The 24,602-nt window shown below is 35.9% G+C and overlaps 1 protein-coding gene across 6 annotated transcripts in view; it reads right to left on the bottom strand.

Moving 5' to 3' along the window:
- KLHL13 (kelch like family member 13) overlaps positions 1 to 24,602 on the bottom strand; it is a 193,423-nt gene that overhangs the window by 73,842 nt on the left and 94,979 nt on the right. For 3 of the 6 annotated variants that reach the window (XM_073013438.1, XM_037989075.2, XM_037989076.2), the window contains one exon: positions 5,758 to 5,823. The exons of the other annotated variants lie outside the window; for them this stretch is intronic. Coding sequence is in view for 2 of the 3 variants with exons in the window: in XM_037989075.2 (XP_037845003.1) it covers positions 5,758 to 5,823 (66 nt within the window). In the remaining variant the exon portion in view is untranslated. The remainder of the gene's footprint in view (positions 1 to 5,757; positions 5,824 to 24,602) is intronic. 6 annotated transcript variants of the gene reach the window in all.

The following is a 24,602-nucleotide window of genomic DNA, read 5'->3' as shown; positions in this document are numbered from 1 at the left end:
CACAAAAAATTCTGGAGAGCAGGGCAAAATTCTTGATACATTAAGGGTTCCTTCTTACAGGAAATAAAATTGTTCACATTCATGGCTATGTACACTTATACAGTTACATGCATGTGTGTTTGTGTGTATCTTTTATACACATATACAACTATATATTCGTGCATGTGTGTGTCTCCTTTATTTGTTTCAGGAAATCATCAGATACATTAAAAATTTCTTACTAGATACTCAGATATGTAGCCTTGCCACAATAAAAAATGGAAAATCCCAGATATTTCTCAAAGACAACTACACTGGAAAGTTTTACATTGGAAATTTCCTTAATAGAACTATGTGAAACCTAGTAGGCCAACAAAGAATCTACAAAGACATCCCCTTTTGTAGCTATGACTATGCCTTGGATTTATATCAAAGGTATCAAACAATATAAATTAGTCAAAATCATCAAACAATACAAACAATGCTATGCAGGCACACACTCATGTATATGCACAGAGAATTCCTCACACCATGATGGCGTAAGCAATGTGAAGGGCAGTATTCTTCCTATCTGTAACTTTTCCATAGGATAAGAATATAAATATCCCTTATAGATAAATAAATAAATATTTATTTATTTATTTATTTCCATGTTGGGCAGAGAGAAAACAGCAATAAGAGATGCTGGTGTGTTGAAAAGGCAGGAACACTAGGTAATGGGTCCAAAGGAGAAGACAATAGGGGTGAGGAAGGTAATGACTGGCTATAAGGGGAAAGGAAAGCCAGAGTGGTAGTAATTGCTGAAATGTACATAACACTTTTTGTAGTTGGGTGTCAGATGAAAGAGGTTATGGGGCTAAGACAGGAACTGGGGTAAGTGGGCAAAAATACAGAGACTGAGCAGATAACAAAGATCCAGTTGTTGGGGGCCCAATGATCCACAGATTCTGACTACCTTTACTCTTTCACTAAGGCTGAAAAAAGGAGTAACACTGAATGGGAAATTCAGAAGTTCTTGCCCTTCCTTCTTCATTTTGTTTTCTGGCACTACCTATACTCTTTATGGCTTTTCTTTCTTTCTTTTTATTTTTCCTACCCGTGTATGTTTCAAAGTATTCCCATCTGTTTATTTAAAAAATGCTTTAAACTCCAAACCAGGATGTTTGTGCATGCTTGGGGTTGTGGTAGTGGAAATCAATGGTTTTTATTTTATTTTATTTTATTTTATTTATTTATTTATTTTTGAGACAGAGTCTCATTCTGTAGCCCAGGCTGGAGTGCAGTGACACGATCTTGGCTCACTGCAACTTCCGCCTCCCAGGTTCAAGCAATTCTCCTGCCTCAAACTCCCGAATAGCTGGGATTACAGGCATGCGCCACCACGCCCGGCTAATTTTTTGTATTTTTAACAGAGATGAGTTTTTATCATGTTGGCCAGGCTGGTCTTGAACTCCTGGCCTCAAGTGATCCACCTACCTCGACCTCTAAAATTGGTGGGATTACAGCCTTGAGCCACTGCACCTGGCAAATCAATGGTTTTTAAATATATATACTATTTACTATTTACATATGTGATTTTAGATTACCTTTTCTAAACTGTTTGATAAGAGCAATACAGAGAGACAATTTATCATCATCAGTGGGGTAATATATCCAATTCTCCAAAAAGATGCCATGCTATTACCACACCCTGTGCTATAGACATTTTACTTCATCTGCCCAAGATGTCTTTCCCAAATTCCTATGTGTCCCTCAAGAAGGAATCCCTAAATCTTTGTATCTTCCTAATCAAGCACCATTCCTGGCCCATTGGAAAGCACTCAGTAAGTATTTGTTGAGTAAACTGAAAGGGAAATTTATAAGCAGAAGAGTGAAAATCAGAATTATATATTGAAGCCAGAATATATCCTGAAGGATTTTTAAAACACTTGTTAAACCTGCTATTACCACAAGCAGAAGTTAAGAGGGATATTTATCTGTTAATTTGATAATTTTAGGCTATAATCTCCTTAAAATGAAAAAATATATAGAAATATAGTATCTTATTAAAAATAAGCATTATTGAAGGAAATCGTCCAGAATATACATATACTTTCTTAAATAAATCATTCCAATAAAAAAACTCCATCACCTGAAATAGTGATCACTCACCTGTTTAATCATCTCTCAGCAACTTCCTAAGCATCTCCTCAAACTACTTTGAGTAAATAAAATAGTCAAGCCATTGTTAGCTTTTCTGATTGAATCTGTAAACTTATCAAAATAAAAAGCCACTTAAAATGTACAGTACAACTGAACAATTAAGAATATGGCACTAGTGAATGAAAATACATTCATATGAAGCTTTTCAAATAGTTTCACTTATTTGTTTTAATTTTGGTAGCATCAAACATGGAAGCAAGACTGCCAAAGTGGCATGAAGATGACATAAGGAATACTGAAAGCTTTATATTTGTAAATCCTGCACTATTTTGGTAAGAAAAAAACAATTTCTAACAATGTTTATTTATGATGGTTGAAAATTTTTTCAGTAATAAGCACATCACCTACCAAATCTCAAAAGACATGCCAGTTAAACAAATTCAACATTTGCCATGTTCTGTATTATTTCAGAAATATCTATACTTTTATAAAAATCTGAATTTCTGAAAGATCTTTAGAAGAGTATATTTTCTTCAACATCCCAATTTTAAATTAATGAAATAGTGCTACTACCTTGAAAAATGTATATTTACATCCAAAAAGTTATTATAACATTCACACGTGCATCATAAATGTTATAACCCAAAATGAGGTTAGAAGATTACCTGGTTATCCAATCTCTTCCTCTTCCTATTCATAAATATCGTTTAAAAATACTGATAGAGTAGTCAAAATAACATTTTGCTAACCAGCAGCACTTTCACAGAAAGCTAATCCTAATGACTAATTAAGACTATTTAACACTATTTAAATTTTCTATGAGAAAGAGCTGTTTATATTCAATTGCTTTAATTTTTTACCATTTCATAGGCTTAATCATTAAAACTGAATTTCTTATACATATGTCCACAGAAACTATTGTTGTCTAAAAATAAAAGGTTTTGACCAAATAATGAATGAGAAAATCTTACACTTCATAAAAGGCTCAATTTCAAACTTGAACCTTGTGACCCATTGCCATAACATGAAACCCAACAGTTTTCTTAAAGATGTCCTATGGTCACGTTATTTGCCCACTATGGCACTATCCAAGAGACTTAGCAACCTGGCCAATACCTCTGTTTTCATGACTATTTCCAGATCCTTTTCATTTTCCAATTTAGAATTCTTCTCTTTAGTGATTTTAAATTCTACAAACAAGTAAAGAGTACAGAGACAGTTATACTGAAAGATGCCAAGTGTATGGTCATAGGTCTAAATTGTAGACTCTAGCTGAAAAGTGTGTAATTTAAAATTGCTATGCCTGCAAACAGAAATTCAATTAAAATCCTATGATGTACAACATCATTAGCACATGCCACATCAAGTGTTTATGTGTTGTAAAATAATCACAGCTTGTTTTGGCATTAGGTTTAGCTTTATTATTTGGATGCAATGGCTATCCAATAAAAGGGAAATCATTTCTTTTCCTTTATCTCATGGTCTGTTACTAAGTAAAGTAAATTCCATTTTGAATAAAAACAGAATTCATCTTCTAGGTTGAATCTAGATTTAAGCTAGAGGTAATCTAAACCTGGGTTTCCTGACTTCCTTTCTATGTCTGTTTACTTCAACTAATAAGTTCAGAACCACTTCATGTCTTCAAAATCAAATATACGTTTTAAATAATCAGTTACTTCTCATGGAATTCTGAAGCTACATAATACTGAGTAAAACACATTTTCCCTTTAGCTAGCATATATTTATTCATTAATTCCTTATTCAGCTTGATTTAAGTCAGAGACACTTGAGCATTTTTATGAGTCTTCCACTATAGGGTCCAGCCATTTGTTTAAATTTCTATGATATTGTTCAGAAATTAAACAAAAATATTTATGTTTAGGGGTTTCTAGAAATACCATTTTTTCATATTCAGATTTGTAAAGCACAGAACAACATAACATGTATTCCAAAAAGGGTGAAGAGGCAAGATCAAGCTTGAATGGATACTCTAAACAGGGAAAAAGTACATTTATTAATTAGGACCACACTTTCACATCTGTCAACTAAAATGCATTTATTTCAACTGAAAACTTCTTAGTATATTAACCATTACTGACAGTGTAAGATAATCTCCTATAACTTCACAAATGAAATCAATCAACTTGCTCTGCCTAGCCCAAAACCCCTAGAAAGGAGATACATGCTGAATGAGTTATTTCAGTCATCAATAAGTATCAAGAACTTATGACTTTGCTAGATGTTACAAATATACAAAAGAACACATGTTCCCTGGCCACAAGACCATTATAATCTAATCAGGCAGACTAGATATACACATAGGAAACACAAATTAGTGTAAATACATTGTTACAGTAAACCCATAACTACCAGAACCCTGAATAGCCTAGTTTTCTATACAGTTTTTTAAATTACTTTACAGTAAAAACAACTGGGAGAGGTTATTAAAATATCAAAACTCACTTATTTTTCACCTTTTGGCAGAAATCTTTCTGCCCCTCATGTCTAAAATATACACAAACCTTTATAAAATACGTCAAAGTACCACAATTAACAGTAGCTATTGTGACATGCTTCAGATGTACATACAGCAATGTGTGTAAATAATATCTGTCATTCATCACTCTTGCTTGCCCCTTGCTCCCCACTGCCCTGGTTAATATGGTTTTACATGGAACACAGAAGTTGCTGAGAGAAAAATGGCTCTTTTCTTTATGCTGCAATACATATACCAAAAGAAAAGTTGTTTACCTTTAAGGCAGATGTGCTTAAACATTAGTGTGCATAAGAATCACATGAGGTGATTATTTAAAATGTAGATATCTGCAGGTGAGGCCCAGTACTCTGCATTCTCAACAAGTACTACAGCCGGTTATCATACCAGGTCTACTAAACTATTAGAGAAACACTGCTTTAAAGTCAAGGTTGCTAACCCCTGCTGAATATCCCTTAGCTATAGTAAGATTGTTTTCTTTCTCAGTCCCTGGCCTTCCTTAGCATATGAACACTGGCTGCTCAACACCAGTTGTCATAGCACACTGTACAGCTATTATCTTACCCTCCCACATTCCAGATCCTTCTAGGTCTGGGAGAGTCTGAAAGTAAGGTCTCCAGCTGGCAGACAGATAGGCGCAGAGGCAGACAGACAGATGCAAAGTGGGAAACCGAGAGGTACAACAATTGGAAAACAAATTATCTTGATTGTGTAATACAGATTAAAAAGTTAAAAACTTATTTCAAACTTTTTTCATGAGGAAGAACGCAGAAGAGGACAGAGTTAGGCATCTGTGGTCCAACTACAGCTGTGACCCTGATTAGCTTTCTGACCTCCAGTGTTATCTTCCCCCATCTGTAAAATAGGGAAAATGCTGCTTTCCTTGCCCATCTCACAGTGTTTTCATGAAAACCAAAGTAATTCATATTTGTGAAAGCATGTTGGAAAATATAAGGCACAATACAATGATGTGTGGCATTTTTAACAGCATGATTCACATATTTTTTTCCTAATAAACACAGTGCCCTAGAATGACTGTAACTATACTTGATAACTGTCTTCTAGTATTCTCAGGGTCTTTCGTGAAAACAAATTCGCATTGAAAAAAAAAGGTGAGGAAAAATGCAGACCCCTGGACATACCCTGAAGTCGATTTTTTGAATATATCCTTGAAATCGGCTTGTTTTAATGACAATTGCCTCCGTCTCCTGAAAGTGGAGTGCAAAAAGAAACCTGGTTAATTGTGGTTTTATTATATTTAGTTCAAATTTTTCAAAGCATACCCCGACAGCATTTTACCTATAAATTAATAAACCATATTTATAAATCCTGAACAGTTAAAACCACACAGAACGATTTTAAACTACGTAAATTAACTTTTAAAAACCCTTAACTAGAAAGCCATAACATTCCATTTGTTTTTAGAAGCTTTCATAATGTCTTAAAAAGTCTGGAATAAAGATTGGCATTAAGTATAACAATTATTGGCAGTTGATCTAAAATACTAAACTAGCCAAATTAGAACACAAGGAGACACTTCTCCAGTAAATATATACTCGCCCCTTGGAATAATTTGTCATTTTGTAGCTTTTTAAGCCTAAAGGTCAATTATTTGCTGATATACTGCTTTGCCATAAAACTCTGAAAGCAAATGACACATATTACAAGCTTTCAGAGAACAGATGGCTAATGTTCTTCTAGGTTCATTTACTACCAATTTTTTTTATTTTCATACTGCTTGTAATTAATAAAAACATATAAATAGATATACTGTCTCCTAACCAGAAGATGTGGTTTTTGTTAAGTTCTATCATATATCTAGCTCTTTTGGGCTAATACAAAAATCAGCGTTGGATAGACATACTTCTGGTGCTGCCTCAGGAATCCAGTTTTAAAAATAGAGACTACTACAGAAGCACTGCAGTATAGGCTGTTGACAGTCAACTCTCTTTAAAAATTAAAGTATGCTGGCAGATGTTTGATGAGCTCTAATAAAAATTTCACTTATTTCCATTTATTTCATTTATGTTGTTATCAGCATATAGAAAGTAAGCATTAGCCTTATCTCACGTTTTTTTCAAAATAAACTGTCTTGATTTTTTTCTGGGTCATCTCACAAGCACTATTGCATTATTAAATCCATAACTATATCAAAGTCATAGTTTAACAATATCTTTAGAAAGACCTTGACAAAGACCTTATCCAAAATGTGATACTAAATCTAATGACTTCCTATGAAGAAAGGTAGGTGGAAAATATTTTATTTCTTTTTTGGAATGATAAATTCAAAACAGCATCTCCTTAATGACAGTACTATTTGAAAGTATACTTTTAAGATGCTATACACATAAACATTATTGTTGAATGACAAAAAGCTGTAATAGGTCAAATTCATATCTGTCATGTTTTACAATTAAGCCTTACCAAAAAATAACAATTATATTGTTTCTTTGCTTAAAAATGCATCAAATTGTCTTTAAATACAGCTTATTTTATATCCCTATTAATATTATTCCTTTTCCTTGTGCATTTAAAAAAATCTGGTATGCCACCTTCTGGCAACTGAGTGAAATTATGTATTTCTACATAAGTCACTATTCTTTATTTTAACTTTTTAAATATATGTATATAGAGATATTTCTTACCTGCATTACATTTAAGCTATATAAATAAATCTATAACACAGTCTGAAGTAAAATAAAATTCCCTTAGAAATCTTATTCAAAATCAAGCTTTGTACATGCTTCCTATGATTTTTGCATGGTTACCAATATGTCTCCTGAATTCTACAATACATCTAAAATTGATCTCTGTATATCGCTTCACAGCCACATATGGAAATAACAGGCTTGCTATTTTAATGAACAAGTAACAGCAGTAAATAAAGGAAAAGAAAGGTCTCTTACCAATAAGCCCATTTTTCTCTTAAGGTTTGAACTCTCATCATTTGTCATGTTCTTGTGGATCCCTCTCTCATCAAATTCTCTGGAGTTTTAAAGTTAAGAGCTGTGATGCACAGCTAGGCTCTGCTACACAGTAGCGCACCCCAGTGCACCTGCCTGGTATAACACTTCAGTTGTAGCTCCCAAAAGCAGAAACAGGCTTTATATATTAAAAAAAAAAAAAAAAAAAAAAAAAAAAAAAAAAAATCCTATGTACTGTATACCTTCCCTTGATAGGAAATTGTAGTCAGTGTAGTTGAACTATTTATATTTCATATCTAAACTGCTGGCCAGATATGAAAATGAGAAGCACACATATCTTGAGCTTAGTTCCGGTAAGCTGAACAAGAACAAAGTGTTCATCTTTGGAGCAAAGGTGGAATGAGACAAATACTAACACCAGGAAGTCTGACTTAGAAAAAAAAATGTTTACCTGAAAGTAACCTTACTTTTTTAAGGGTCACTATCCTGCTATTTGTTATATTATCTTAATTTTTTATTATCTTTAATTCTTACCTCTCTCTTGCCCATAGTTGCCAGTCATTAAGTCCTATCTTTTTTTCTTTATCAATCTCCCAGGAATCTACCCCCTATTTTTTTTTAAACAAAGGAGCTACTTCAAAAAATATATATAACTCATCTCCCTGCATTGCCCATCTTCAATCTGTCAATCCCATTCCATCTAGATCGCTTTTTAAAAATAAAACTACACGTGATGTAAAGTAAATGATCACTGAATATTTTTCAGTATGTATTTATTGATTTGGCTACATGTTAGGTACTATATTGGGTGGTATGGATGTAAAGGTGAACCAGACACAATCCCTGGCCCTCAGGAAGCTCATAAGCTGAGTGAGGGAAGCAGGCATGTATTCTGACGACACAAAATATGGTGTAGAAGCTTTAGTGATATAAGCCTAGCATTCTACAGCAGCAGAGGAATAACAAAAATTCCGTTGCAACTGAGGCTGAAGAACGAACCATACATCAAGTAAACTCTAGAAGAAACAGCCTGTGCAAAGAAAGAAACATGTGAAGAAGGACAACATGTTGGAGGGATCAGCAAGTTCTTCGATATGATAGGAAAGAATTCAATATTACTGAAAAGTGGGTACATAGTGTTGAGTGGAGTATATTTTAAGGGATGCAGAAACCACATTACAGAAGACCATGCATGCCAGAAAACAAGTTTGGATTTTATCCTGTGGGCTATGAGAAACAATCTGTCGAATGAGTAGATCAATCAAATAATTAATCAAGTAACTAAGCCTAGCACTAAGAACTCAGTACAAAACGGCCAACCTACTCTTCTAGTTTACTGTAGTAAATCATAACACCAACTTCCAGTTCTCTATCTCAAAAGCTTTCTTTGTTCTTTCTCATCTTTGCTCCAGAGGTCCCTCTTGCATGAAATCTCTTCCCCACTCCACTTTCCTGAACTCAACCCATTCTTCCAGATCCAGCTCAAATTCCATTTGTTTCTGTGATACCTTCCATGGCAATTTGAGTCTATGGTTTTAAAAATACTATTTCATCACAGGGACCAGAAACCATGCATTCTTGCTAAAGTTTAGCACTCAATGTTGAAGAAATCTTTTTGATCCTTTGCCCACAAAATAAAAGAGGATGGTGAGAAAATCACACTAAGGCAAAGGTCAGAGCCTCAGGGTAAGTAAGCAGGTCCCTGAAAGCCCACCTCCCAGACTTCATAGTGCACACTAATCTTAGTAACTTCCTTCACCACTCTGAGCCTGAAAAGGAATTGTGAAGAGAGATGGACCTGTATTGGGCAGCAGCTCTAAATTACTATGCAACATTGCTGGCTGTATACCTCACAGCCCTGGTTCAAAAATTCCAAGGAATCGATGAGAAAGGGATACCAACAGAAGAGCTGAATGACGGAACTGTGACCTTTGGAAAAATAGAGCGGTAAGTGGACAGAAATTGTGATTGTGCTTTACTACTCATAGTAAACCAAGCTAATTCACCTAAAGATCCATATAATAAACAAAGAATTCATGAAGATCTCGAAAAGAGATGAGTGGGTGAGTGTAGGTGCTTGGGTATAGAAGGTTTAGAATCTCCAAGGGTGAGCTTCAATAGGGGGAAATCCAAGTGTAAGAAAGGGGTGCTTCAAAAAGGGTTAACAATGTTAGCCAGGAGACTGAGATAAGAAACTATCAGAGAAACAGGTCCTTGGGTGTAAATATTTAGTATTCTCTCTCTGTGGAACCACATTCCACTATGCTCAGTGTCAAATGCCCAGCAAGTACGCAAGCTTTCGTTGATTTTGGCACTTAACATTCAGCTTTGTCTCATCGTTTTTATTTATGCACAATCTCTTAGATTTATGCAATGATGCAAAAACCATGGTGCTTTCTTTTATGTAGACAAAATCTTTCCATCTTAGTCAACCATTTTATGTTAAAATGGATTAAAAGATTCTGCCAATAATTTCAAAAAGTAGTTAACACTTAAAAATATTCTCTCAATGACTTAAAGAATTCCCAGATAAAAGCTGTCTACGCCTTCCTTCGTTTTTCTTGAGTGAAAAAACTGACCAGTTGTCTTTCCACTAACTTATAAGGGGAAAAAAAGCAAGTACAGAATAAGAGGAGAATGTGAGTTGGTGAATGTGCCACATTTTCCAAATAATCTTCAAAAACGGGCAGTACTTGGGGGACATTAAAATGATTTAATCAATAGCATCTTCAGAAGAATGTTTTTAAACTGGGTATCAATGGCACCATAGATTTCAAAACAAAGAGAAAATAAGCCAGATCATTTCTTCATTTAGTTTTGTGAAAAACAGACAAATTGACAGATTATTTCCTTAGGGCCTGGTAGAAAAATCTCAACAACCATTTTATATTATATTTTGACTAGAATAGGTGTTTTATCCAAATTCACATAACTAGTTCATCTCTAAGTTGCAAAGGCAGAAAGGCGGGGAGTGGTAACTACTTCTTGGAAGTCCACAAGTGTCATATAATATTAGTGATTATGATGACAGGGTCAATACTAGTCTAGTATAAATAATTCAGTTACATTCCATTTAAAATACCATTGTGTTATCTCATCCACAGCAGTACTCTTTCCCTTTCTTCTGATGTATGTAAGATGGTTCAGAGCAGGATGACTTAAGTGGTTTACAGAATCTTCTGTCCTGCTGAAATATCCATAGTGATAGATTTTGAGAACCACTGATCTAAAGAAGGGTTAGCCAGGGGTATTTATATTGGGAGCAATTGCTCATACTCCTATAGTCTAGAAGTTCATATTTCAAGTGATTTATCAAATTTCAGTAGATTACCTCTCAATCTAATGTGGGAGACGGGGGTCAAAGGAAATAAAATGAATGGAAATGTCATTTTCTGCTACTAATAACTGCTGCCTGCATTGTCACTGAATTAGGAAAAATGGCAAAGAAGGCAGAAGGCCAAAGTCTCATAACCTCCCAATCCTAATTGAATGAATCAGAACCCTCTTATACATTTCTAAAATGGAATAAAACTCGTGTCCTACCACCATATGGAACCATAAATGATAGACAGTAACTCATTAGTAATTCAAACTACTTAATGGGTATGAATTATTCAAAATTGACTATGAAATATACCAACTTACATTTTACTCACCTAAATCTTAAATCAATTGCTATTTAACAGTTATACTGAGAATTTAAAAGGGCCAAGATATACATGCCTGAACATTAGGAAGTTTAAAATTTTTATCATGTTAGTTTGGAAACACAGAAATAAGCTAAATGACATTTCAAAGACTAAAGGGCAGACATAGAGGGTTAATGAGGAAGTAAGAATTATTTTCCAACCTAATTTTCCTATCCAGATACTCCACAAAGTATTTTACTTGCTTTAAATGTCAGTTTAACCTCAGCCAGCAGAATTTCAAGTAAAAGAGTTTATTATGTCTCTTTATTTTTAAGAGTTTCATTTTCATTTTCAACCTGATCCTGAGGCAGGCAATGCAGGCATTAATATTCCCATTTTACTCATGAAGAAACAGAGCTGTTAAATGACTTGGCTCAAGTGACATAGCCGCTGAGAGAAGTGGAAAACAATAAGCCAGGTCTCCTGATACCTAATTTGGTGTTTATTAGTCACCTCTGTATTGCATTAATATTTATATTAATATTTATTTTAGGGGGGAAACTACAAATATGACTCCTAAACACCTCCCCTCCAAAAAAAAAAAAAGGTCTTCACATACTAAAGTAAATGTCTGGAGGAGGGGAGAAGTAAGTAATAGTTAATGGAAGCTACAGAACAGCTACATGACAAAAGTTACATAAATGATCAACCTATATCTGTGCCAGAAATACCTTCCCAATGCCAATTACACAGAGCTCCCTTTCATCTGTCAATTAGCAATTTCTTGGTATACATTTCAAACATGTCATACTCCTTCATGCCTCAGTGGCTTTACATCTGATTCCACTTGGAATTCCCTACCCTTCTACTCTATCAAGCAAACTTCTAGTCATGTTTCAGTGTTCAAGCAAACCTCCCTCAGTGAAACTTTCCCTCACACCCCTTAGAAGATGCAGGTAATGGGTTTGCTATCCTCCTGTGGTACTTTGAATATTATAGCTCCTGTCTCTTTGGGTTAAAACTGCTTCTATGTGTCCCTAGATTATAAATTTCTGACAACTGAGGTTGGGCCTTCCTTATGTTTGTATTATACCTAACTCAGTGTTTGTCACATAGTAACCCAATTATAGGAGGTGATTTTGGTGAAATCAAGCCAGCAGAGGTAGGTTCTTCCCTCCTCCATGCCTAACCACACTTTTCTGATGATAATTAAATAAGAAATCATTAAAGAGCCTTTTCCTTCCAAAACTAAGATTTGAATCATAAGAAAAAATAAAATGTTACAATTGCACATAGTATACCTAAATGGCTCCTTTTGATGTTTGCATGAAAGACCCTATGTGTGCCTGGCAGGGTGCCCAGCATAGTAGGTATATAATAACTTTATGATAGATGAATGAGGATGGGGGTGTGAATAGATCAATAGGTGACTACTGAACTGAACTGAGTAAGGAAAACACTTAGCTACCATAAGGAAGGGAAATGTCAGTAATCAGTTTTCTAAGTCAAGATAGGATTGGTAAGGCAAAGGAATGCATTTTATTAGTTTGTCACCACCTAGGCCAGGGAATATTGAAAAATGAAACAATATCTCCTAAAAGCAGTCATTTTGTGGACTGGTAAATGAAAAGGACAAAAAGTATATTCTTTGGACTGTTAAATCCTATTAAATTACTGTTGCAACAAGTGATGATGAAAGAGTAAACCACAAAATTCAATTTTGACAATCACTGCTCCACTACATGGAGCAAAAAATGAAATAGCAAATTCAACCAAGCAAGCCACTGCACATCACCCATACCTGGTAATGTAAATGGTATGCTGAGCAGTCAAGAGCAAAATATACAAATGATACACAAGAGGGTCCAATGCTAACAAGCCCTTTTAATGTTCAAAATAGAGAAAAATATACATATTTGATTAAAGATCTATGAATCCTGTTCCAATGAGAGAATTACAATTTAGGCTTAAGAAAGTGTCTCAAATCCCTTTCTCACCCCATTTTCTGGCTTCTCCTTTATGCAGACTGGTGGAGGAGAAATATCAAGAACATTTACATAATGAACAATATAAAGAACAAAAGACAATGGGGTTCCCCAAAGGGAAGAGCTTATCTACAACATGGTTTAACATGCACAGGTTAGGGAGTGGGTGTGGAGGTTCCTGCAGCTCTGAGGGCTAACTGATGCAGATCATTAACCACTATCTCCAGTGTGTTTTGGGGGTATGTTTGGAAAGGCTGGAAATTTTCATTTAAAAGTTTAAAAAAAAAGTCTTATAAATGAGAGTTGGGTTTTACTAACATTAGACTTGAATTTTGGGACACAGAAACATAATGTATAAGCCCTTATGTGCTTGTTGGGAATACAAAAGTCATAAAAGCTTCTGGGAGCATTAATCCTGAAGGAAGATTGGTTCAGGAGCCACAGAGAACAGACAGCCAGGGAGAGAGACACTAACAATTAAAGATGAACCATGAAAAATGGTAACCAGAAATACGATTCTGAATAAACCAATTCCAAGCCAAAAGTAAACATAATACTCCATCATTTCTAATTCAAAATTTAGAATTCATTATGCCTCCTTTGTTGGTTTCATCATCTTAAGCTTTTATTCAAAAACTTTCCATGACTACTTATTTCTATGGATGTATTTGTAGACTCCACTTTCAAGGTCCCCTCAACCCCCAGCCCCATCTTATCTATTCAATCCTATTTCCCATTAAAGGTAATCCCAGATTTGCATACAACTAAAAAACACAGTACCACCATACCCAGAACGCCACAGAAGTTATTCTTAAAAAATAATAGTAATAAACAACATGTAGCCTATAGTAAGTCTGTGAAGAGGAATACACGAGAACAATCTGGGGGAGGGAGGTGGAGAAGAAAGGAAAATTAGGCAAAGTTCTTGGCCAAAGCTTTCCCTGTCTCAAAATATCTTCTCCTACAGTGAAACTCTCTCTCTCTCTCTCTCTCTCTCTGTAACCCTCGCCCCCCTCCCACATTGTTTGCTCTGTACCAGTGCCAGAAATTCCAGCAATTACAAGTTCATTTGAGCTAACAAGAAGGCTGTTAAAATTGTAATAAGTACAGCTGCCAGGATGAGGTGGCTATCAGTTATTCACACACTGGCGTGAATGAGTTTAGTCAAGTTTCTTCAAATAGCAAAGAGCTGTTGCCCTGAGGGAATGAGGCAGGCTGGAGGTGAGAGAGAGCCTTTTAGAGCCCTAGCAACTTTGGGTGGGGTTCTGTTTCAAGGAAGTTAGCAGCATGGGGTGCCTTGAGGGATATAGAAAGTTTCTCTTAGAGAAACTGAGATGTTAAAAAAAAAAAAAAAAAAAAGGTGCAGAAAGGGTCATAGGAGAACAACAAATCTCAATTTTCTCTATTACTCTGTCTTCTAGCCCAGAATCCATCACACCTTTCCTGATTCTCTGTTCCCAGGCTCTGGAGCACTGTCCCTGGGATAGTTCACTATTAAGTAGGTTAAATACAATATTTTGAGCTGGCTAGAAATGATGTATATTATGTGTCATGTCCAAACAAATGATTTGTAAATAAATCTTTAGAACACACCCGTTTATAGGTTATGATTTACTTGTATTTTTCAACATATACCTTCCCCCCATCAACACACACACACACATCCTAATTAGACTGGTCTCTTCTCTGTTTTGCTAAGGCTGAGTTTTGTTGTTGTTTTATTTTTCTTTTTTTTCTGTCACCAGCCATTCAACTTATAAAACATCCCTTTTGCGTAGTAGATTGTGGCTGCCCCTCTGTTCACAGAAGTTCTGCCTATTCTTAAGTTCTATATCAAGCTCCACCTTTTTGAAGTTGAATTTGATTACCCCAGCACTCACCAAATGCCCTTTTCTTTCTAAACTCTTGCAGCACTTACTACACAATGTTCACAGTTAGTCATCCATACGTGTGTTCAACTTAGCTTTCCAAATGAAGACTGTAAACTAGCTTTCTACAGGCAGAGGCCATTCAATAATCCACCCAAGCACTTAATAAGCATCTACTTTATACCAGGGGCTGTGTTTAGGGTGGACGTTCAAACCTAAGCAAACCCAGTTTCCCACCTTCAAGGTGGACACAACCCAGGGAACATCAGGTACAGTCACAGTACTATATAAGCTGTGCTATAAATGAGAAATGTTCCAAAGGATATAAGTGCACATGGAAAGCCCTAAGTGGAGTAGCACAGAGGATCAGGGAAAGTTTCACAGAGGTGACATCTGAGCTGAGTATTTCAGAATAAGCAAGAGTATGTCAGGCAGTCAAGTGAGACAGAGGGGATGGTTAGGAGAGAGGGTGAGGGTGCAAGACTAGTTAAGGCATAATTGCAATTGTGACAACATTAGATCTTAAACTAAGGCAGTGGTAGTGGGTGACATTCAAAAAGATTTTTAGGAGATAAAATTGACAGTATTTACTGACTGGAGATGATGATAATGGCTAACATTTGTTTGATCACATACCGTGTGCCAAGCAGTGTTATAAATGCTTACCCCATTTAATCATTTAACTTATTTAATCCTTACCAAAGCCTTAAATGCAGTTACTATTAACATCCACGTTTTACAGAAGAGAAAACAAACACATAGAAAAATCAAGTGACATGACTAAGGTTACACAGTGTGTAAATATTGGAACTGGAATTTGAACCCAGGCAGCAGTCTAGCTCCAGAGAAGCCCTCTACTATTCTACCTTTAAATGATGAGATTGTTAGGGAGAGAGGAAGCCCAGAGGACTGTCAAGTTACTGAGAGAGAAAAAGGTAGAGGCAAAAGGGACCACAGTATATGAAACTTGATTATATTATCTGGTTTTTTTTGTTTGTTTGTTTGTTTGGGTTTTTTTGTTTTTTTGTGTTTTTTTTTTTTTGAGATGGAGTTTCGCTCTTGTTGCCCGGGCTGGAGTGTGATGGCATGATCTCAGCTCACTGCAACCTCTGACTTCTGGGTTCAAAGAATTCTCCTGCCTCAGCCTCCTGAGTAGCTGGGATTACAAGCATATGCCACCATGCCCGGCTAATTTTTATTTGTAGTAGAGACAGGGTTTCTCCATGTTGGTCAGGCTGGTCTTGAACTCCCGACCTCAGGTGATTCACTCACCTCAGCCTCCCAAAGTGCTGGGATTACAGGCGTGAGCCACCACGCCCGGCCTGTTGCATTTATTGAGTAATTTTGCTCCCTGTTTCTAATTTTAAAAGCAAATTTTGCTCTAAAATGGTTTCCCACCAACTCCCATCTTTCCATCAACCACCAATGCCAATATTAAGTTGGGGTTTTGTTTGCACTTGTACATAGAGTTTATTTAATTTCTTCCCATATATCCTAGCATCTTCCTTCCTCCCTCCCCTTCTTCCTTTCCTTCCTTCCCATTTTTAGTAACAGGGTCTTGTTCTGTCACCCAGGCTGGAGTGCAGTAGTATGAGTATAGCTGACTGCAGCCTCAAATTCCTGGGCTAAAGTGATCCTCCCACCTTAGTCTTCTGAGTAGCTGAAGACTACAGGTGCTTGCCACAATGCCCACTAATTTTTTTACTTTTTTAGAGATGAGGTCTCGCTATGTTGCCCAGGCTAGTCTTGAACTCCAGGTCTCAAGCAATCCTCCATCCTCGGTTTCCCAAAGTGCTGGGATGACAGGCAAGAGCCACTACACCCAGCAGCCTATTCTAGCATATTCTTAAATGGTACTGGTAATCAAACCAAACAGGTACCTGGTCTTGGCCTCAGTCTGTTTGTCCTCTGTTCCAGTCTCACTGGGCACATTCAGCTTCTTCCTTGAATTATTTATAGATTTGGCTTATCACCTTTAGGCTGAAAGTTTTTCCTAAGGCAAAAGTCACATCTCGTTCAACTTTGATAAACAGCAACTAGTGTCCAATATGTTGTCACTAAAACTTGGCCAGGCACAGAGGCTCACGCCTGTAATCCCAACACTTTGGGAAGCTGAAGTAGAAAGAGTTCAAGACTAGCCTGGACAACATAGTGAGACTTCGTCTGTATAAAAATTAAAAAAAAAAAAAATAGCAAGGAGTAGTGGTACACGCCTGTGAGTGAGGCTGAGGTCGGAGGATCACTTGAGTCATAGAGTTCAAGGCTGCAATGAGCTATGATGGTGCCACTGCACTCCAGCCTGGGCAACAGAGCAAGACTCTGTCTCTAAAACAATAATAATTATAATAATAAAATAATAAAAATTAAAATTAATTGGCTTGAATATAAAACAAAATGTCTCTTTGAAGCTGCCATTTTTCATTCATTTGTGAATTGCCTTCATTTGTCATATCAGTACCATCTTTCTTATTTTTTCTTTAAAACTTACATTTATCTTTAAAGGAAAACTTATTACAGAAAACAGAAAACTAATAATTTCTCATAAAGAGAAGGGAACTGTAAAAATAGATACTTAACTCCTGTAATAATAAGAAATGCTTATGGACAACTTAACATCATCCTATTCCCCATAAAATGTCCCACATACCACACTACTGGGTAAGTTTTGGTTTTTTTTTTTTCCATACTGAGGTGAAATCCACATAAGATAAAAGTAGTGATTTTTTAAAATTTTTTATTGTCCTTTAAGTTCCAGGATACATGTGCAGAATGTGCAGGTTTGTTACATAGGTATACATGTGCCATGGTGGTTTGCTGCACCTATCAAGTAAACAATTCAGTGGCATTCAGTGCATTTAGAATGTTGCACAACCACCCCCTTCTATCTTGTTGCAAAACATTTCCATCAACCCCAAAATAAAACCCATACCCATTAAGCAGTTGCTCCCCATTCTCTCCTCCCTGCCCCTAGCCCCTGGCATCTGCATTCTGTCACTATGGATTTATCTATTTTAGTATTTCACAAAAATTGAATCATACAGTATCTAATCATTTGTGCTTGGCCTCCTTTCACTAACATAATATTTTGGAGGCTCATCCACTATGTATATCAGTACTTCTAATATACTATATGGCTGAGTATTCCATTATATGTACAGACCACAATTTATTTACCCATCCATCAGTTAATGGGCATTTGAGCTCTTTCCACCTTTGGGTATTGTGAATAGTCCCTCCCTGAACATGGGTGTACATTTGTTTGAGTATTAGTTTTTAATTTGGGGGGATATACACCTAGGTGTTTCTGAATTTCTGGGTCATATGATAACTCTATGTTCAACTTTTTCAGGAATCTCTCAGATTTTTGTATAGCATACTTTGTGTTTCAAAAAAGCACAGGATTAACAGGTGTCACACCAGATTGTGTGTCTCTACACATTGACATACAAGGAAAGAGGTTCATTCTCATCATACTTACGAAAATATAAATTTCAAATACTTTCATCAAATTTGTGTGATAGTTGTTTTCTTTGCAGTTGGTCCTTCTGTAACAGTAGCAGACGTTTCAGACAATTTGCTAAATTTGGTCTTCAAGTTTGTCTAAAGATACTTGACTAACTTCATCAAAATCTTCCCCTAATAAGATTTCCCTCACAGTCTGCACCTTTACATTTTAAAAATTCAATTTTTATCCACTGATCCATGCTGGCCTCAACAACAAAACAAAAAAAGAGCACAGAACTGATTCCAATTCACAATTATGTATGTTATAAATACTTTGTATATTTAAATATTACTATTTTCTGGGAATAGAGTGTTGCTGCATCTATGAAAAGAATGCAGCAACACATTCTCGGGCATGCCTGAACACTGCACCAGTAATTCACTTGGTCTGGGTGAGGTGTTGTTACCTGCATAGTCTTAACTTCAGTAATATCTAAGAGATGACAAGTGTGATATACCAGCCTTTTTTTCCTAATCAGCATTAAAATAAGTAACAAATATATTCAAATTGTGTTAGTCTGTCTATTTCCGGGGGTACATATACCACCAGTAGCATGCACATAATACTTCAGAAAACACTGATCAAATCATAGCCTATTTAAAAAAAAAAGAACTACATGTGCTAAGTTCACATATTATTTGCCAAGGAAACAGGACATTTCCATCTCATCTGCAAAAAGATAAAGTATGGGTTCATCACAAAATATTCAAAACTAAAGAAGGGTTCCTAATAAATCTGAAGACTCATCCATCTTGACTTTCTAAGATAGAGGATTAAGTGTCTTTGGTGGGCATCTCACAGAATCCAAGCTATAAAGACAAATGCTTTCGGGAAGACTCATAGTCACTTGCACTTTGCAACATCTTCCACTGGGAGATGCACTCATCCTGTGATTTGACAGAATACTTTGCATTCAAAGAGTAACCACCCCTAATTTAAATAGTATGCTACATTTTTTCATAAAGTATGCCATCTCCTAGAAGCCTACTGACACACTCTCTTATGGAAAAAAAAGAGAGAGAGAGACTGAGTCATCAATTTTTAAACAATACGTTTCCCTTTTTCAATATAGAGATTATCATATAATCTATTTACTCTAGTTCTCAAGTGAAAAGTGTTTAACTATCTTTTAAAATGTAAGTATCCATGAATAAATATAAAAATAGAAAATACCTGAAAAACAACATAAAAAATAATGTTCTATCTGTGGATTTTACTGCCACTGAGTTTTCACACATAATTGGAGGTAGGTTTCAATTAAAAAAATAAAACAAATGAACAAAAATCTGTCTTCAAGCAAAATATTTTGAAATCAGTATAAGACATAATAAAATAATTTAAGAATATAAGGATGAATGTAAAGATTCAATATGAGAATATATGTAAAGTACGTATCACAAGGCTCATTTGTGCCACAAACATTTAATAAATTGCAGCTAAGGTCCTTCAAGGTCAGATGATTCTCCTTGGAAATAATCCATGAATCCTCAGGCCACAATTACATTCTAATTGTCAGGGCTCCTATTTCCTCATTTGTTCGCCTATTTTAGCACCCAGCACATTCAGCCTTGTCTAATAATTCTATGTACCGATGTATCTATTTTATTAGTTTGTAAGTACCCCTGAAGGTACCCACAAAGCTCTTAAAATAAAACATAATTGAAATTTTGAAAACATAGAAAACTATTTAATAAACACAAGTAATATCACCACTTTGTATGGTACTCTACTAATTACATAGCACTTTCATGTCCTTGATTTCATTAATTTATGATCTTTTATATCTCTGCCTCACCAAAACAGAAATTGAGATGCAGGGAAGTCAAAAGCAATGCTGGGGTTGGAAACTAAGTGTATGAAGGCAAATAGATGGAGAAGGAGAGAAGAGTGAGAACTCACAGTGAAGGTGGTAGCACATGAATATAGAGAAAGAGAGACAAATACATAGGTACACAGAGACCCCATGGGAAGAACAGCTAAACTTCATCGGATTTTGAGACATTTCCCTAAAAGATATTTGAATTTTTTCAGCTACAGATACAACAGTATCATCTCTTAAGAATTGCCTTGCCAGTGATACATGGTGGCTCAAAGAGATCTTTAATTGGTTGCAACTGTCTGGGTCTACTCAGGAGAGAGAAACCACATAGTAATTTGAACAGGGAGAATTGTACATAAGGAATTATTAACTATGACAGAGGGTTGGAATAAAAGGAAATGGGAGTAACGAGAAATTGGCTAGTAATAAGTAAAGAGATTCTTTAAAAATCATAAGAATCAAAGAATCACAGATATCAGGAGCAACTACCCCTAGGGCTGAGAAAGAAGACCAAAGAAAGTGAATTCTGCTCAAGGCTGAGATCTAGACATTATTGGAGAGGGCACAGTCACAGCTCGATGAAGCATAGAGAAGCTGCTGTGGTGTTCATTAGCTGGAATCTGTCAGAAACCCACCCTTTGGAACATGCTCAAAATACACCTTCTGGAAAGTGTCCTACCAGAAATACTCTGCTATAAAACTGTCTCTGGGGGCACCAGGAGAAGCTACTGACTACTGGGTAAAGAAGCTGAGCACTGGTGAAGATGCCCAAAACACAGCCTGCTGAGCAAGCACACAGGGAACCATGAAGTAAAACCATATAAATGCTATGTAAATTATACATATTATATATAACAATTATATAAATATATAAATATTATATAAGCAACTATATAAACATATAAATACTATATAAATTTGTACCATATAATTATTCCTCAAAATTATGATTTGATACGTTAAAGTGGTCACCATTGTCAAAGTACTTCCTTCCTGATATGCCTTTCCAGCACCCTCTACTGACAAAACTTCAGTGTCAGGTGGTAAAAGAAGCAACCATTCAAAAGGTTCAAAACAAAACAAAGATAAAAACAAAAGGTTCAGGTCCATTTTCACAGAGCAGGCAACAAAGGGTGAATCTGAAGCTAAGGGCCAATAAATAAATAACTGGCACACAGAACAGAGAAATACTGTTTTTAAGCAAGAGCCAAATTATAACACAGTTAGGTCAAATAATTGTTTTACCAAGTCTACTTTCTAGACAAATTTACTAGGACAAGAATTGTGTAACTGTGTTGTTTTGATTCTATTCGTTCATACTATATAACTTCTTCTTTAAGATTATTATTTTATACGCTAATGTGATCTTTATTGTCAAAGTACTTTCATAGCTCCTAACTCATTTTACACTTGTGAGATGGGAACTGTTAACGCCATCTGATGGATAGAAACATAAGCTACAAACGCCAAAGATTAATCAGTTAACCTAAGTTCACGTAGGTATTTAACATTGCCCTTACCCAAAACAGACCAATCTCCTCACTAATCTATTTGGCCAAACAAATACAGCCAGGAGGACTTGTCAAGCTAGAACCCATGCCTATCAGAGAATCCTAATCCATCACTGGGAATTGTGGATGGATTCAGGTTGCAACCTTCTCTCCTGCCCCAGTGTCCTCAAATTGCTACAAGATAAACTTAATTTCAATCTACTTTGATTAAAAGCACATTTGGAGATTTTTACAATATCCAAAGATGATAACCAACAACAATTTATTTCCTTGCAAACAAAATAGAGAGGAAAAGTATTATTGGCTAGGGATGAGTGTAACAGTAATGTTATACTCACTTCAATAGCTTTCAAGGGCTGTTTCCCATGCTTTTGGATTTTGTGGACCAATGTAATTTCAAAAACATTTTGGGGTCCTACATAGGATACTCAACTTTATTTTACAAAGTCAGGACATTTTAAAAGGCAACCCCTTATCCACAATTTCAAAATCCAAACACTTGGAAATCAATTTTTTCTTGCCTGTAACACATTTGGCAGCAAAATCTGAACTGATATGAACTCATCTGGCAGTCAAGCTTGACCTGAAGTGACGCGAGGCTACTCACAGGCTTTTTCTCTCACTTAGTATAAATATTCTTTTATTTCACTGCAGAAACATTACTGTAACTGATTATGGGGTGTCACCTCAAACCCTACTGGGGCTGTTATGTAATATAGGACACACAGACTGTTACCTTTCTAAAATCCAAAAAGAATGTAAGTTCTGAAACATATCTTGTCTCAAGGGTTTCATATAAGGATACAGATACAGTCCTTGATTACCATCGTAAATTTAATTTCATTAAATTAAGGACAAAAGAGCATTTGAACAAGCAAAAAGTGTAAAGAATAATCTCAGAAGAAAGTATGGTCCTTTGCAATCAATAAAGTTAGCTTTCTGGTAGATAATCACTACACTGTTGTTTCTCATACATCACCGCAGACCTGTGGCAATATCCGTAACAAACCAGCTTCCATGAGTTAACTGGCATATGAGAACCACTGCCATTAGAAAACTTTCTACTCAGATGGCTTCAAACTCAAAAGATGACCTTTGGAACCTTTTCATAGTCTGGGGTAGGACTATTGTAATAGGATCTGAAGATATTCTATGATATCCGTTAAGATATGATATCCGTTAAGATATTCTATGGCTCCCGCAGGCCATGGAGAGATGATATTTAAGCAGCAAAAGAGCCAGTGGTAATGTGATATCCATCCAACAACAGAATTTTTCATTGTTTTCTCCTTGAACTGTTTCAAGTGAAGAAATCAGAAAGTACCTACAACTCTGATCCAAATCTAACTGAAAAGAATCTTTGATTTTTAAAGAACTAATGCAATTGAATGAACATAAGTATATAAGGCTAAATCCTGATTGTCAGAACACTGGACAAGATGGAAGAAAAAGCCACCAGCTGGGTCGGGTATGGTGGCTCACGCCTGTAATCCCAGCATTTTGGGAGGCTGAGGCAGGTGGATTGCTGGAGCTCTGGAGTTCGAGACCAGCCTCAGCAACATGATGAAACCCTGTCTCTACCAAAAATACAAAAAATTAGCTGGGCATGGTGGCACATGCCTGTGGTCTCAGCTATTCAGGAGGCTGAAGTGGGAGGATCGCTTGAGCCTGGGAGGTAGAGGTTGCAGTGATTGTGCAAGCCTAGATCATGCCACTGCACTCCAACCTGGGTGAGAGCGAGGCCATATCAAAAAAAAAAAAAAAAAAAAAAAAAAAAAAAAAAAAAAAAAAAAAAAAAAAGGGCCTCCAGTAAATCATCGTGTTGCATAAGAATCTTACAGATTTTTCAGATTTCTTATTTCTGAACACTGCCAATTCTCTGAACAGTTTGATATATTAACAAACTGGACTGCCTGGACGTGTCAAATTCTATCCGAACAGATACTAATGAATCAAGTGTGATGACAGTTTAAGAGACATAATTTAATCTCTGCTATAAAAGCTACCACCTGCATTTATAAACAAGACAATAATTATTCAGTTTAACAACACTTAATGAGTCTCTACTTTGCCTAAATCACCAGGTTAGATGCAGGAAACAGGTGGCTAGATGGGAAGATGTCATTTTCCTCATGGACTTCATGGTTTGGTCAGGAGAGATGATTAAAAAATTATTATACAAAGTGTTAAGTGTTACGATAGATGTGCAATAAAATGCTATGGGATGGAATGTCATGCAATTCTCTCAGAGGCAGGGTTCATAGTGCTAAGATCTATCAAGAGCAAAGGCACAGAGAAGGGCCTAAAATAACATACAGGGGCCTTAATTACAGAAAAGGCTATGGTGCTCCCTCACATGTATTTCAAAATATAAATAATTCTAAACTATGAATTAAGTGTAAGGAAGTTCAACAAAGATCTAATTTCCTTGATGATGACATGAAACATCAAATACTCTTTTTCTTCCTCATTGTTTAGTAGCTATGTCTGCTTGGTGTTCCAAGCATGCGCTTGATCTACCTTCTGGGTAATCGCACACTAACACAGAAATACAAAAAAATGTGGCACACTTGGGGAAGGGTAAATAATGTGGTACAGTAATAGCACAGAGTACCAAAATGAGAAGCAGCAGAAACTGAGGCTAGAAAGGAAATCTGAGAACACAATGTGAAGAGCTTTCTATGTCATGCTAAGGAAATCAGACTTTTTGAACTCATATTCCTAACCCTAAATAACAAGGAATAGG

This window comes from Chlorocebus sabaeus, chromosome X (assembly GCF_047675955.1).
Source record: "Chlorocebus sabaeus isolate Y175 chromosome X, mChlSab1.0.hap1, whole genome shotgun sequence".
Lineage (NCBI taxonomy): Eukaryota > Metazoa > Chordata > Mammalia > Primates > Cercopithecidae > Chlorocebus > Chlorocebus sabaeus.
The sequence above is the reverse complement of the archived record's forward strand: the minus strand, read 5'-3'. Positions and strand labels throughout refer to the sequence as shown.